At 40.7% G+C, this 11,546-nt stretch overlaps 1 protein-coding gene across 1 annotated transcript; it reads left to right on the top strand.

Annotated features, from left to right (window-relative positions):
- The first annotated feature begins 3,301 nt into the window (after window positions 1–3,301).
- LOC141007186 (collagenase 3-like) lies at window positions 3,302–5,883 on the top strand. Its single transcript, XM_073479537.1, has 10 exons — window positions 3,302–3,400; window positions 3,596–3,843; window positions 3,932–4,080; window positions 4,266–4,394; window positions 4,518–4,679; window positions 4,798–4,927; window positions 5,015–5,148; window positions 5,252–5,411; window positions 5,526–5,629; window positions 5,728–5,883. Exons 1-10 carry the CDS (start codon window positions 3,302–3,304, stop codon window positions 5,835–5,837), a joined length of 1,425 nt encoding a protein of 474 aa, XP_073335638.1. The 3' UTR covers window positions 5,838–5,883.
- The last annotated feature ends 5,663 nt before the right edge of the window (window positions 5,884–11,546 follow it).

Genomic DNA, 11,546 nt, shown 5'->3' with positions numbered 1-11,546 from the left:
ATGGCGGTACCAGCCGGCCAGCTTATATAGTAGAGCGAAGTGCTCGCGCAGGGGCGTGTGGTCTGACCAGTGTTTGAGGTAGATGGGTGCAGTTCGGTTGACGGCCTTTAAGGCCAGCACCATGGTCTTGAATCTGATGCGGGCCGCAACAGGAAGCCAGTGGAGGTCATGGAGGAGGGGGGTCACATGGGAGAGTTTGGGTAGATTGAAAACGAGGCGCACTGCAGCATTCTGGATATGTTGCAACAGTTTAGTCGCAGAGGCTGGGAGTCCAGCCAAGAGCGAGTTGCAGTAGTCGAGGCGGGAGATGACCAGCGATTGAACCAGGAGTTGCGTTGCTTCCTTTGTGAGGAAAGACCGGCATCCTGCGGATGTTGTAGAGGGCAAATCTGCAGGATCGGGCCACCACAGTGATGTTGGGGGTGCAGGATAGTCTGTCGTCGAGGATTACACCCGGGTTCCTCGCAGTCGATGAAGGCGATACCGTGACACCCTCAATAGTGACTGACAGGTCCATGTGAGGGCAGTCTTTCCCAGGGATGAAGAGGAGTTCAGTTTTACTAAGGTTGAGCTTGAGATGATGGGCAGTTGTCCAAGCGGAGATGTCTGCCAGTCATTTTGAGATGCGCGTGGCAGCGTGGATATTGGAGGATGAGGGAAAGGAGAGGAACAGCTGGGTGTCGTCAGCATAACAGTGGTAAGAGAATCCATGTGATCTGATTGCAGAGCCTAGTGATCTAGTGTATAGTGAAAACAGAAGCGGTCCTAGTACTGAGCCTTGAGGGACACCAGTTGCCAGGGAGCAGGGTTTGGACAAGGAGCCATTCCACATGACCTGAAAGGTGCGTTCTGTCAGTTATGATGCGAGCCAGGTTAAAGCAGAGTCAGCGATGCCAAGTTCGGCCAGAGTGGAGAGGAGGATTTGGTGGTTGACTGTGTCAAATGCAGAGGATAAGTTGAGGAGGATGAGGACTGATGAGTGGGATGAGGCTCTGGCGGCCTGGAGCGACTCAGTCACTGTGAGGAGGGCCATCTCAGTGGAGTGAGCAGTCCTGAAGCCTGACTGATTAGGGTCAAGGAGGTCGTTTTGCGAAAGGTAGGAAGACAGTTGGTTGTAGACGGCACGTTCCAGGGTTTTAGAAAGAAATGAGAAAAGAGGTACAGGTCTGTAGTTTTGGATGTCAGCCAAGTCTAGAGTGGGTTTCTTTAGGAGTGGCTTTACTGTAGCTGTCTTGAAAGGAGCTGGAATATGGCCAGAAGTGAGGGAGGAGTTGATCAGGGTGGTGAGGTAAGGCAAGATGTCGTGAGAGATGTTTTGGAGAAGAGAGGAGGGAATCGGGTTGAGGGAACAGGTGGTGGCATGGTTAGACGTAACTAGTGTGTGAACATCTTCAGAGGAGGGGGGGCTGAAGCAGGTAAGGCTGTTATAGGTGAGGGTTGGGGGAGGTGCATTCTGGTAGGGCAGAGGAGTAAATGAGGAGCTGATGTCTTTTACTTTCTTAGTAAAATAAGTTGCAAAGGAGGGAGGGGGAGCGGTAGGAGGGGTGAGGAGCGAAGAGAATATGGAGAATAGTGTCCTGGGGTTGGAGGCAGAGGAGTTGATCTTAGACAGGTAGAAGGCAGATTTAGCTGCTGAAACAGTTGATGAGAAGTCAGACAGGAGGTGGTGGTAGTGAGCAAGGTCATCAGGATGATGAGATTTTCTCCATTTTCTCTCTGCCGCTCGTAGCACCGATCTGTTATATACTCAGTGCTAAATGAGTTGTTCCAAAATAGCAAACTTTAAGTCAACTAATCATTGCCATACTTGAAGGGTACTAAAGTTTAATCTGGCTACAAGTATACTTAAGTATACCTAGTATATATTTTTTTCACATGGGTGGAAAAAATAAAGTTTGCACTCAGTGGCTCTTCTGAAGCCTTTTATCATCTATGTTGACCAGTATAATGGTAATGGTCCATCTTGTGCCTGTCTGTATTGGGCATGTGCTTCGCTGCCTTTCTGCCACACACACACACAGTTATCCCCCGTATAAAATTCTTTATTCCAACAGTATTCAAAGATGTGTGACTATTAGCTTTACCCCCTGTGACCTTTGATCTTCAATAATCTGCAGCCTATATGTCAGGAACCATACAACATGTCCTTGACCTCCATTTGAAATGTACAGTAACGGGACTTTTGTTAATCATGATGTGGCACAGACGCAACAATAGCATGAGGGTTTATGAGTCAATGGTCAGATTATTGATGACAGACTTGTAAAAATGTGAAGGTCAGTTGAGACAATATGACAAACAATGCTGTCAGACCTCTCAGAGGCGACACTAAAACCAACCGCATGACTAAGAATGTATAGATATCTTTAGGAATGAATGGTAACACTTTTTAATAACCATCATTAATAAATGGTACATTTATAGTTATTAAGCTTTAGTTAATAGTTATTTGACTGTTAACAAACAATTAAATGCTTTATACACCATGTATTAAGGAATTATTTTGTGACATCACAACTGATGCTTAATACTTCAAATGTAAATGTTAATAACTACTGTTTGGTTCATCCATAAACATTATTTCGATGGCCATTTTGAAGGAACATCTCACATTATAAACCTTTACAATTGCTTTATAAATGGTTTATAAAGCATTTCATTGTTATTTAACCATCAATTAACTATTACTGTAAGTATAAAGTATAATTAGCTATACATTTACCATTTATTAATGATGGCCATTATAACATATAAAAGAATTCACTACATGTATCCTATGCATGTCTATCATTGTCTCGGTATCTTTGAACAGATCTGGATCCAGATACAATTTTTTTAAAAAGTGTTTTAATTAAACACGTTCATATCTTATTTGGTTATAAATATGTTTGTCCTTTCATTTAATTTTTGTGAAATGAAGTTTTAAGATAGCCCAACCAGCAAGTACATTTTTCCATGAGAAATACAACTGAAACCAATTATACAAAACAACTAAAACTAAATCTGCAAGTGAATCTGAAAAATATATAGAAATAGTACTACTTTAGTAGAGGTAGATTCATGAGATTGTCTTCCCAAGCATATTCTGTTACTGTAATAACCCCCTCCTGTGTCACGTCATCATACTGACAGTGTCTCATTTTGGAAAACTTTTTGTTGAATGAGCAATCAGAGCCCAACTTCCTCTCTTATCATTAAAAGGAATATTGAGTCATTGAGTGGAGCAGGACATTTCGAAACAAGCCCTGTCCTCAGCCTATATAACAGCTGCCTGCAGCACAGAAGTTGCATTCGACGAAACATGAAGACTTTCAATCTGAGCGTTCTACTAAGCCTGGCAGTCGCAGTTTACTGCGTGCCAATACAGCAGGTTACTGTGCAGGATGAACAGTTGGCAGAGGTATGTAGGCCTGTTTTTATGCATGTGTTCTCGCTATTTTGCAAGTGCATGTGGAACTCTGTTGTTCTGTCGCTGTAAACAGGGAAAAATGAAGTAGCTTTATCTCTGCATATTAACAAACATCCCTTTTCTTACAAATATTATGTACTTTCTACAGCTGACACATTTTTAAGTATTCATTGTTCTTTCTTGCAGAGCTACCTGAGAAAATTCTTCAACCTAACGGACGAGACCGGCCCGACTATCAGACGGGGGTTTAGCCCGCTGATCACGAAGCTGAGTGAGATGCAGAAATTCTTTGGTCTCCAGATCACCGGGACTCTGGATGGTGACACCTTGGAGATGATGAAGAAGCCCCGCTGTGGCGTTCCAGACGCCCACATCGGCGAGTTCTCCACATTTCCAAATGGCCCCAAGTGGCGGAAAAACAGCCTGACATACAGGTGAATGATCTCAAGAGAGAAAGCGTGTGAGAGAAACATCCTTTAGGTAATGCATGTAATTGATGTAGTATATTTTTCTGTCCTACAGGATAGAGAACTACACACCTGACATGTCTGTGGCAGAGGTGGATCACTCCATAGAGAAAGCGCTGCAGGTTTGGGCCAAAGTCACTCCTCTTAGATTCACAAGAATCTACAGCGGCACCGCTGACATCATGATCTCCTTCGGCCGCCTATGTGAGTACACAATAACTTTTCCTGTCTTTCCCAGTTATATACTCTCCATGTGCTCAGTCTATTGGTTGTGCCATCTCAGCTTTAACTTTGTGTTTTTTCTGTGCCTTGAATCTGGTCAGACAGCTGATTAGTCATAGCACTCAGATTTAGTGTGTAAACCCAGCTCTGATTTGCTGATCATACAGATCATGGTGATTACTACCCCTTTGATGGCCCTGGTCAGATTCTTGCTCACGCCTTCGCCCCAGGCCCAGGCATTGGAGGAGATGCTCATTTTGATGACGATGAGACCTTCACTTTCCGCTCAAATACTGGTCAGTTTGTTATTTATGCTCTGCATAGTGTCTCTTTTATTTACTTATGATTCTGTCAGTTTTTGACATGATATACACTGTACATGGAGAGGAACTGTAAGTGACCTTGTGTTTTTGCTGTAGGCTACGTCCTCTTCATTGTGGCTGCCCATGAGTTTGGCCACTCCCTGGGTTTGTCTCACTCTGATGATCCTGGTGCTCTCATGTACCCTATGTACTCTTACCAAAACCCTGACACCTTCGTTCTGCCCCGGGATGATGTCAACGGCATCCAGTCTCTCTATGGTTAGTACTACCTTTCAGTTCATTGATGCCTGATTGCAAAAACAGCACTTGACCTAAATCCTTGGAAAAAAGACACTCCTCCACAATCTTTGATGATGTCACTTTGTTTCACCTCCAGGTCCAAACCCTGACACAGATCCTGTTCAGCCTGACCCTGAGCCCCCCACCACCCCTGATGCCTGTGACTCAACCATGGTCCTGGATGCTGTTGCCACCATGCGAGGAGAAATGCTCTTCTTCAAGGACAGGTATTGTAGACATACAGTGGAATGCTCAAATATCTGAAATATCTGGAGCTGATTTATAAACTTCTATCTGTTCTTGTGTGTTCTCAGCTTCTTTTGGCGTAGCTACCCTCAGAGCAATACACCTCAGCAGACTCTCATCACAAACTTCTGGCCCAATGCCCCCATCAACATCGATGCTGCTTATGAAAGCCAACAACTAGACAGTGTCCTACTCTTTAAAGGTGATGTGTTTGTTCTCTGTATTTACCTAACGTGCCAAATCTGACCACATTATTACCTCAACATGCATATACTAAAAAACATTTTCCTTTCATCTCTATCCAGGTCGTAAAGTGTGGGCTTTCAGTGGCTATGATCTTGTAAGTGGCTATCCTAAACCACTCTCCAGCTTTGGTCTGCCCAAAACCATAAAGAAAGTGGATGCGGCCCTCTATGATGCCCACTCTGGCAAGACACTGTTCTTTGTTGGCAGCAATTACTACAGGTGTGTTCAAATAACGTGATGTAACATAAATCTGATATTGATAATAATAATGATAGACAAGATGTTGGTTGACAAGATGGTGAATCAGTCTAAGTACTGTCCATGATTCTTCAGTTATGATGAGGCCAGAAAGACCATGGACCAGGGATTCCCCAAGCCGGTGGATCAGACCTTCTCCAGCATGACCGGCAAGGTGACTGCAGCTTTCCAGTACAGAGGTGAGTCACATTTAAAGATCATTCGATTTTTAGAAGTCAAGACGACTGAAATGAGGAAAAGCCTGCAGAGAAACTAACACTGAGCCTCTGTTCTGCAGGTTTCACCTACCTCTACAGTGGACCCTACATGTTTGAGTTCAGCCAGAGGAGCAAGAGGTTGTTCCGTGTGCTGAGGAACAGCTACTTCCTGCGCTGCACTAACTTCTAGTTTACTAGCTAAGCTGCTCATGAAGCCATTTTGAATTAGATGAAGACACCAGCATTAAAATGTCCATAATATGTTAAAGTATATTTAATAATATATGATGACATTTTTATACACTTAAGAGGTATACACTGGTTATATGGCCTTCCTGAGAACAGCACCTTATGTTTTTAAATCGTGTGCTTTTATTTATTTTTTTTATGTCAGCCACTGCTATTTTAAGTGAATACAACTCTATTTAATCATATTTTATTTATATCATATTCATTGTTTAATTATTTCTTTCGCTGTTTGTTTTACTTTTTAATTTGTGTTTCATGAAGTTTAGTTGTGAAATTCGGAACATGTTACATAAATTAATTCACACATTGTTACAATTAATTGTACATGTCTACATAGATTTGTACACCACTGTGACAAAACTTCTGAATGTTATTATGTATGCCCATGATAAAAAAAGATGTGAAAAGAAATTGGCAATATGAATTAGCAAATAAAAATTGTCTAAGAAAATGTTTATGTTTTGTTGTTATTTTGCAAATGAAGATAATGTCCAGGATAGTGCTTGTGCATTTTCTCAATACTTTTTGTCTCAAAGTTATTTTTTAGCAATAAAAATCTGACAAACATCTTATCTTTAGCTCTGTTATAAACAAAATTAAGTGGGAGAATTTACTGCAGGTTAGCTTTTCGTGTGATTTCCGGATGCTGTTAACTCTTCCTCCAGCTGTGCTAAATTCAACCTCATACAAATCACAGTACGCCAAAGAACCAATTTCAGCACTGCCAGACTTGCCAAAGTTTAGGCAGACTGGATGAGGAATGTAATAGATGTTCCCAGACCCTCTGTGACCTGACCCACATCTTCTGTTCATGCTTCTTGGAATCATTTTTTTGATACAATTTCCAAAATTTTAGAACCAAAAATCTGTCCCCACTTATACATCTATGTTTGGTAAACCTCCAGATGAAGTCACCACAGCAGCCTTCGGAAAAATTTTCTTTTGTGGAAATCACCCTCGCCACCCTCATTTAAAGTCTGGTTGCAAGGTACTCAAAATACAAAATAAATTTTACAATCCGAGGTTTTTTTCTCCCATTGGAAGCCCTTGACCAACTTTGCTTTTTGCTTTGTTCACTCATACGAATTGCTAATTACTCTCATTATTAAGCTTTCTGTGATTACGTAATTTAAAGTAATTTAATTTAAATGTATTAACTCACATTGTGCATTTTTACTCCATTATCCTTCCGGCTACTCACTCAGGAAAGTGTGTATGGGCTGATAACTCTTTGTAAAACTGGAAAATGAATACTGATTGTTTTACACTTGAACTATGTATCACCATTTTGTTCTATTAAATTATATGGGAATATTTTTTTAAAACATGTATGCATTATAAAGATTTTACTTGAGGGAACAACATTACCATGTAAGAAACATAGGAACATATTTAACTTTTAATACTTTACAGAACCATGCACACCCTGATACTTAATTATACGAAATAGAGGTATAATGTATACCATGTTCAGCATCTTAGTTGAGCATGTTAGCGCTCTGACAGTTGCTAATTAGCACTAAACAGAAAACAAAGCAGAGGATGATGGGAATGTCTTTAGTTTTGCAGGTATTGAGTCATGAACCAAAGTACTGAACAAATTAAAGTGTTGACCAGATGATGGTGCCAGATTAAAAGGGAACAGGAATGTCTGTACCAAACATAATGGCAATAATAGTTGTTGAGCTCTTTCACTCTGAACAACAAATGTGAACCTCATGGTGGCGTTAGAGGAAAAGTCATGAGATCATCAAGTCACAGGTTATATCGGCTGGGAACCACAAAAATCTATACAAAATTCTGTATCAATTCATCCTGTAGATGTTGAGATATTTGACTGGATAGCTGACAATTTCATGGCAGTCCAGTCAGAGGACCAGCTGACCTACTGGCTGACATTGCCATCCATATAAAGCCATGCAGGTTGCTTATTTATGTCTCATTAAGGGTGCTGAACTGAACTCCTGTTGTACAAATTGTTATATTCTGGTCAGAGAGCTATGTGCAGCCACAGTATGTGATAGCAGCTGTTTGGGAATGCAGTGACACTTATACTGTAAGGTCAATAGTTAAGGGATAGTTGGGTTTATGTTGGGTTTTATGAAGAACTTATCCCCAGTCAGTGTATTACCTGCAGTAGAAGACCGTCAGCTCTCCTTCTGTGTGGAGAAGCAGGGTACCACCTAAATGTGTTTAGGTGTACGCTATATTTTGAACCTTTTTTGCGCTTTACATTGCCTCAGAGAGCTGCTGAAAGTCTGACTCAAATAGCTGATCTGTAGCGTAATTCAGTGTGCAGCAGGCACAGCTGTGCTTGTGTGTAGGAATACGGAAGTTGGATGGTTGAGGGAATGTAGTGCCAAAGGAAAGGGCTGTCTGAGGGCAATGTAACATTTTCAAAATATAGCGTACACTTTAATGGATGGATATTTTTTTTAAGGTGGGCCCTGTTTCAGGTGGCTGAAATACATAGCTGCTGGTGCCGTTTACAGTAGTTCAATGCTCTGTTTGCCTGTCTGTGCTATGCACTGCTTCTCCACACACACACAGAGAGCTGACGGTCATCGACTGCACGCACAAACACTGACTAGAGATAAGCATGGGCATAGCCAGCTTTGAGGTCACCGAGGTCCAGACCTTGTTAATTAATATGTTAATATAGACCTAGGCCTATACATACTGTATATTATACATATATTGCATGCATCAAAGCAGCATGATGGCAGAAGCTGCAGCAGAAGGATGGCTTTCAAATCAAGCTGACCGCTAATATTTACAGATGAGGTAAGATGAAGGCATCAGAGCAGCGGGCTGACAGAGAACAGCAGTGCGTCTGTAGTGTTAAAACTTATACGTTTAATGTATGCACACCATGCTTCACAACTGCAATTACTCCTGCTTTCTGCCGTGATGTAGCGACCTGTGCATTCAATTAGTCACGCTCATTGGTGTAGCCTGATGAAGACAAAAGCAGAGACCAAATTATGCACACGAAACAAAGACAAACTGCTGAAGTAATGTTTCAACCACAGAGGGTCTTATGGTCAAAGTGAAGTCATGAAGTCAAATGAGTCACATGATATGAGACATTTTCAGAAAGATAACAGACTGATGTGGCTGCTTTGCCAAAAATGATTTGTCTCTCTCCATTCACTACCATACAAAGTTTTTTCTGAAATAAGGTCCCATGGGGTCCACCTAAAGGGGCGTGACTTTGGCTCTCTATTGGACAGAGCTAGATATGGGGGCGGTCCCACTGGGACTTGGGACATCTATACTGGATTTATCAAAGCGTAAGGACACTGTAACATGTTGACACTCTTTGTATTTACTTTCTGGCTGAACAGACATGATCTATTACGCACATACACACAATTTGTTAATTACTTTTCCAGATCATAATATAGACAACAAGCAACTAATATAATTTTAACTTAATACAATATGATAATAATGAAATAATTCATTCACACTTGAGAGATACAAACTAGGATTATGGTTCTGGTGTATATCTGTTATTTTATCTTATCAGGAGATGATGATGTCGTTCACCTTTTTACCTCTACCTGAAGAAGACCATCTGTGGTTGAAATAATCTTATCAGTCAGATCCACATCAAACAAAAGGCAGTAGTGTGTTTGGTGTTTTTTCTTTTTTATTTCTGAAGTAAACCATGACTCAAGTCAATTTCTCAATAAGTAATTTCGTACTCAACTCTAAGTAGTTATTTTGATCACCACCTTTACTTCTACTTGAGTAGGCCTACTTGTTTTTGCAAAGTAACAGTACTTGAGGACAGTTTTGGCTACTCTGCCCACCTCTTTCCCCACTGTCTCTGCATATTAAACTGACAGCTCTCAATAAGACAGCTAACTGTGCGGGAGAGGCCAGAAGAAGAACAGAGAGGTGGAGAAACCTGGACATGGATTTTTTTTCCCGCTAAAGAATAAAACAACAGAAACAGCTATTAACAAATAACAGCTTCATAAAAAGAATTACAAATAAAAAAAGACTGTAGCTATCACTTTTAGGTTAGGGTAAGCGTTGGGCACATAGTGGTTGTGGTTCCAGGAAATTAATGTCCACGTAGTCACATAAGTAAGATTGCATGTAGGTGTGAGTGTGTGTGGGTCTGTTTTTGCACTGTGTTGCATTAACCACAATTACAGAATCACTTTACCTAATTATGCAAACTCACTAATAACCTGTGAGTCATCACATTGAACAAATTGCTGTTTGGTAACGATTATGGTTGAGCTGCCTGTGGAACAATTGTGTGCATCTGATAGAGCCACACAGTAAAATAGACAATAATGTCTATTTTACTGACAGTCAACAAGCTTACTGTCAACTGTCAACCAGACACTGACATGCAGCTTCTGCTGCCAGTCTGGGTCATATCATTGTTTTCAACTGTGTAACATGCACATGTGTTTGTTTTAGCTGAAAACTGCAAAGAAAAAATAGGCTAATGATTATTTCCTACAAAATCCATCAATGTCATGGTAAGTAGATAATTACCAAGTAACATTTCTGAAATTTCTTTAAAATTACCCCCCAATTACCGCAATAATCACCTCAAAATGTATTGAAAACTACCCCAAAATGATAAAGCAATAGTATTCTGCTATTTTTCATACAAGCAGTTAATAAATGGCTGGAAATCTCTTTAAAACATTTCCAGGCAGCTTCCAACTGGTTTCTACTTAACTTCTGATGATCATGCCATTTTAATTTCCAACTAGTTTCTGTCTAACTTCCCCTCAGCAGGCCACTGAATTGAACTGAGTTGTTGCAGCTTAATTTCCAAGTAGTTACTCCTCAGTTTCTGGAGGTAGGTAACTGAAGTACATTTATGCGGATCCACACCAAAAGTGAGTCGCATCTTCCACCCACGTGTTGTGAAAATCTGTTCAGTAGTTTTTGTGTAATCCTGCTGACAAACCAACCAACAAATAAACAGACACAGGTGAAAACATAACCTCCTTGGTGATGGCAATTGTTATAATGCATCCACAAAAATATGTACCAAATTTCATTGCAATAAATCGAATAATTGTTATGAGAGATATTGAGATATTTCAGTCTGGACCAGCTGACTGAGCAACAGGCAAACATTGCCCTCTAAAGAGCCATGTTGCTAGAATGGCCGAAAATACTGACTGGAGAAGCGACTGAGAGCTTTTCTAATATAAAGAGGGAGGAAGAGTCTCCGAGGGGGTTTCTCCAACCACCAACAGCTAAAAATGTGCCTTAGGAAACAGCCGTGCTGATTCTTGCATGTAATCAAGCTGTCTTACCCAAGACAAGATCAGTGAGGAATTTGTTGTGGTAAAATCTGACTGCAAATTCATTTAGATCTGATAGCATCAATGCTGCCGGTTATAACACACGAAAAACAGTTTAACACAAAAGAGCTAACTTTTACTGGGACACCAAACATGAATGTTCACTTTAAGCAACATTATGAACGAAATAAAAGAGGTAACGTATTCTATGTTCCGTCCTGGATACAGAGAGGATTGTTATTCATTTATCAAAAATCTAATTAAAAATCAAATTGTGTGTTTTCTGTTGATTTGATGTTACAAATTGTGTAAAGAGCAAATGTTTTGAAAATGCTTTAAGAGTCTTTTTCACATTGGTCAAA

This window comes from Pagrus major, chromosome 13 (assembly GCF_040436345.1).
Source record: "Pagrus major chromosome 13, Pma_NU_1.0".
Lineage (NCBI taxonomy): Eukaryota > Metazoa > Chordata > Actinopteri > Spariformes > Sparidae > Pagrus > Pagrus major.
This window is presented reverse-complemented; position numbering and strand designations above follow the sequence as displayed.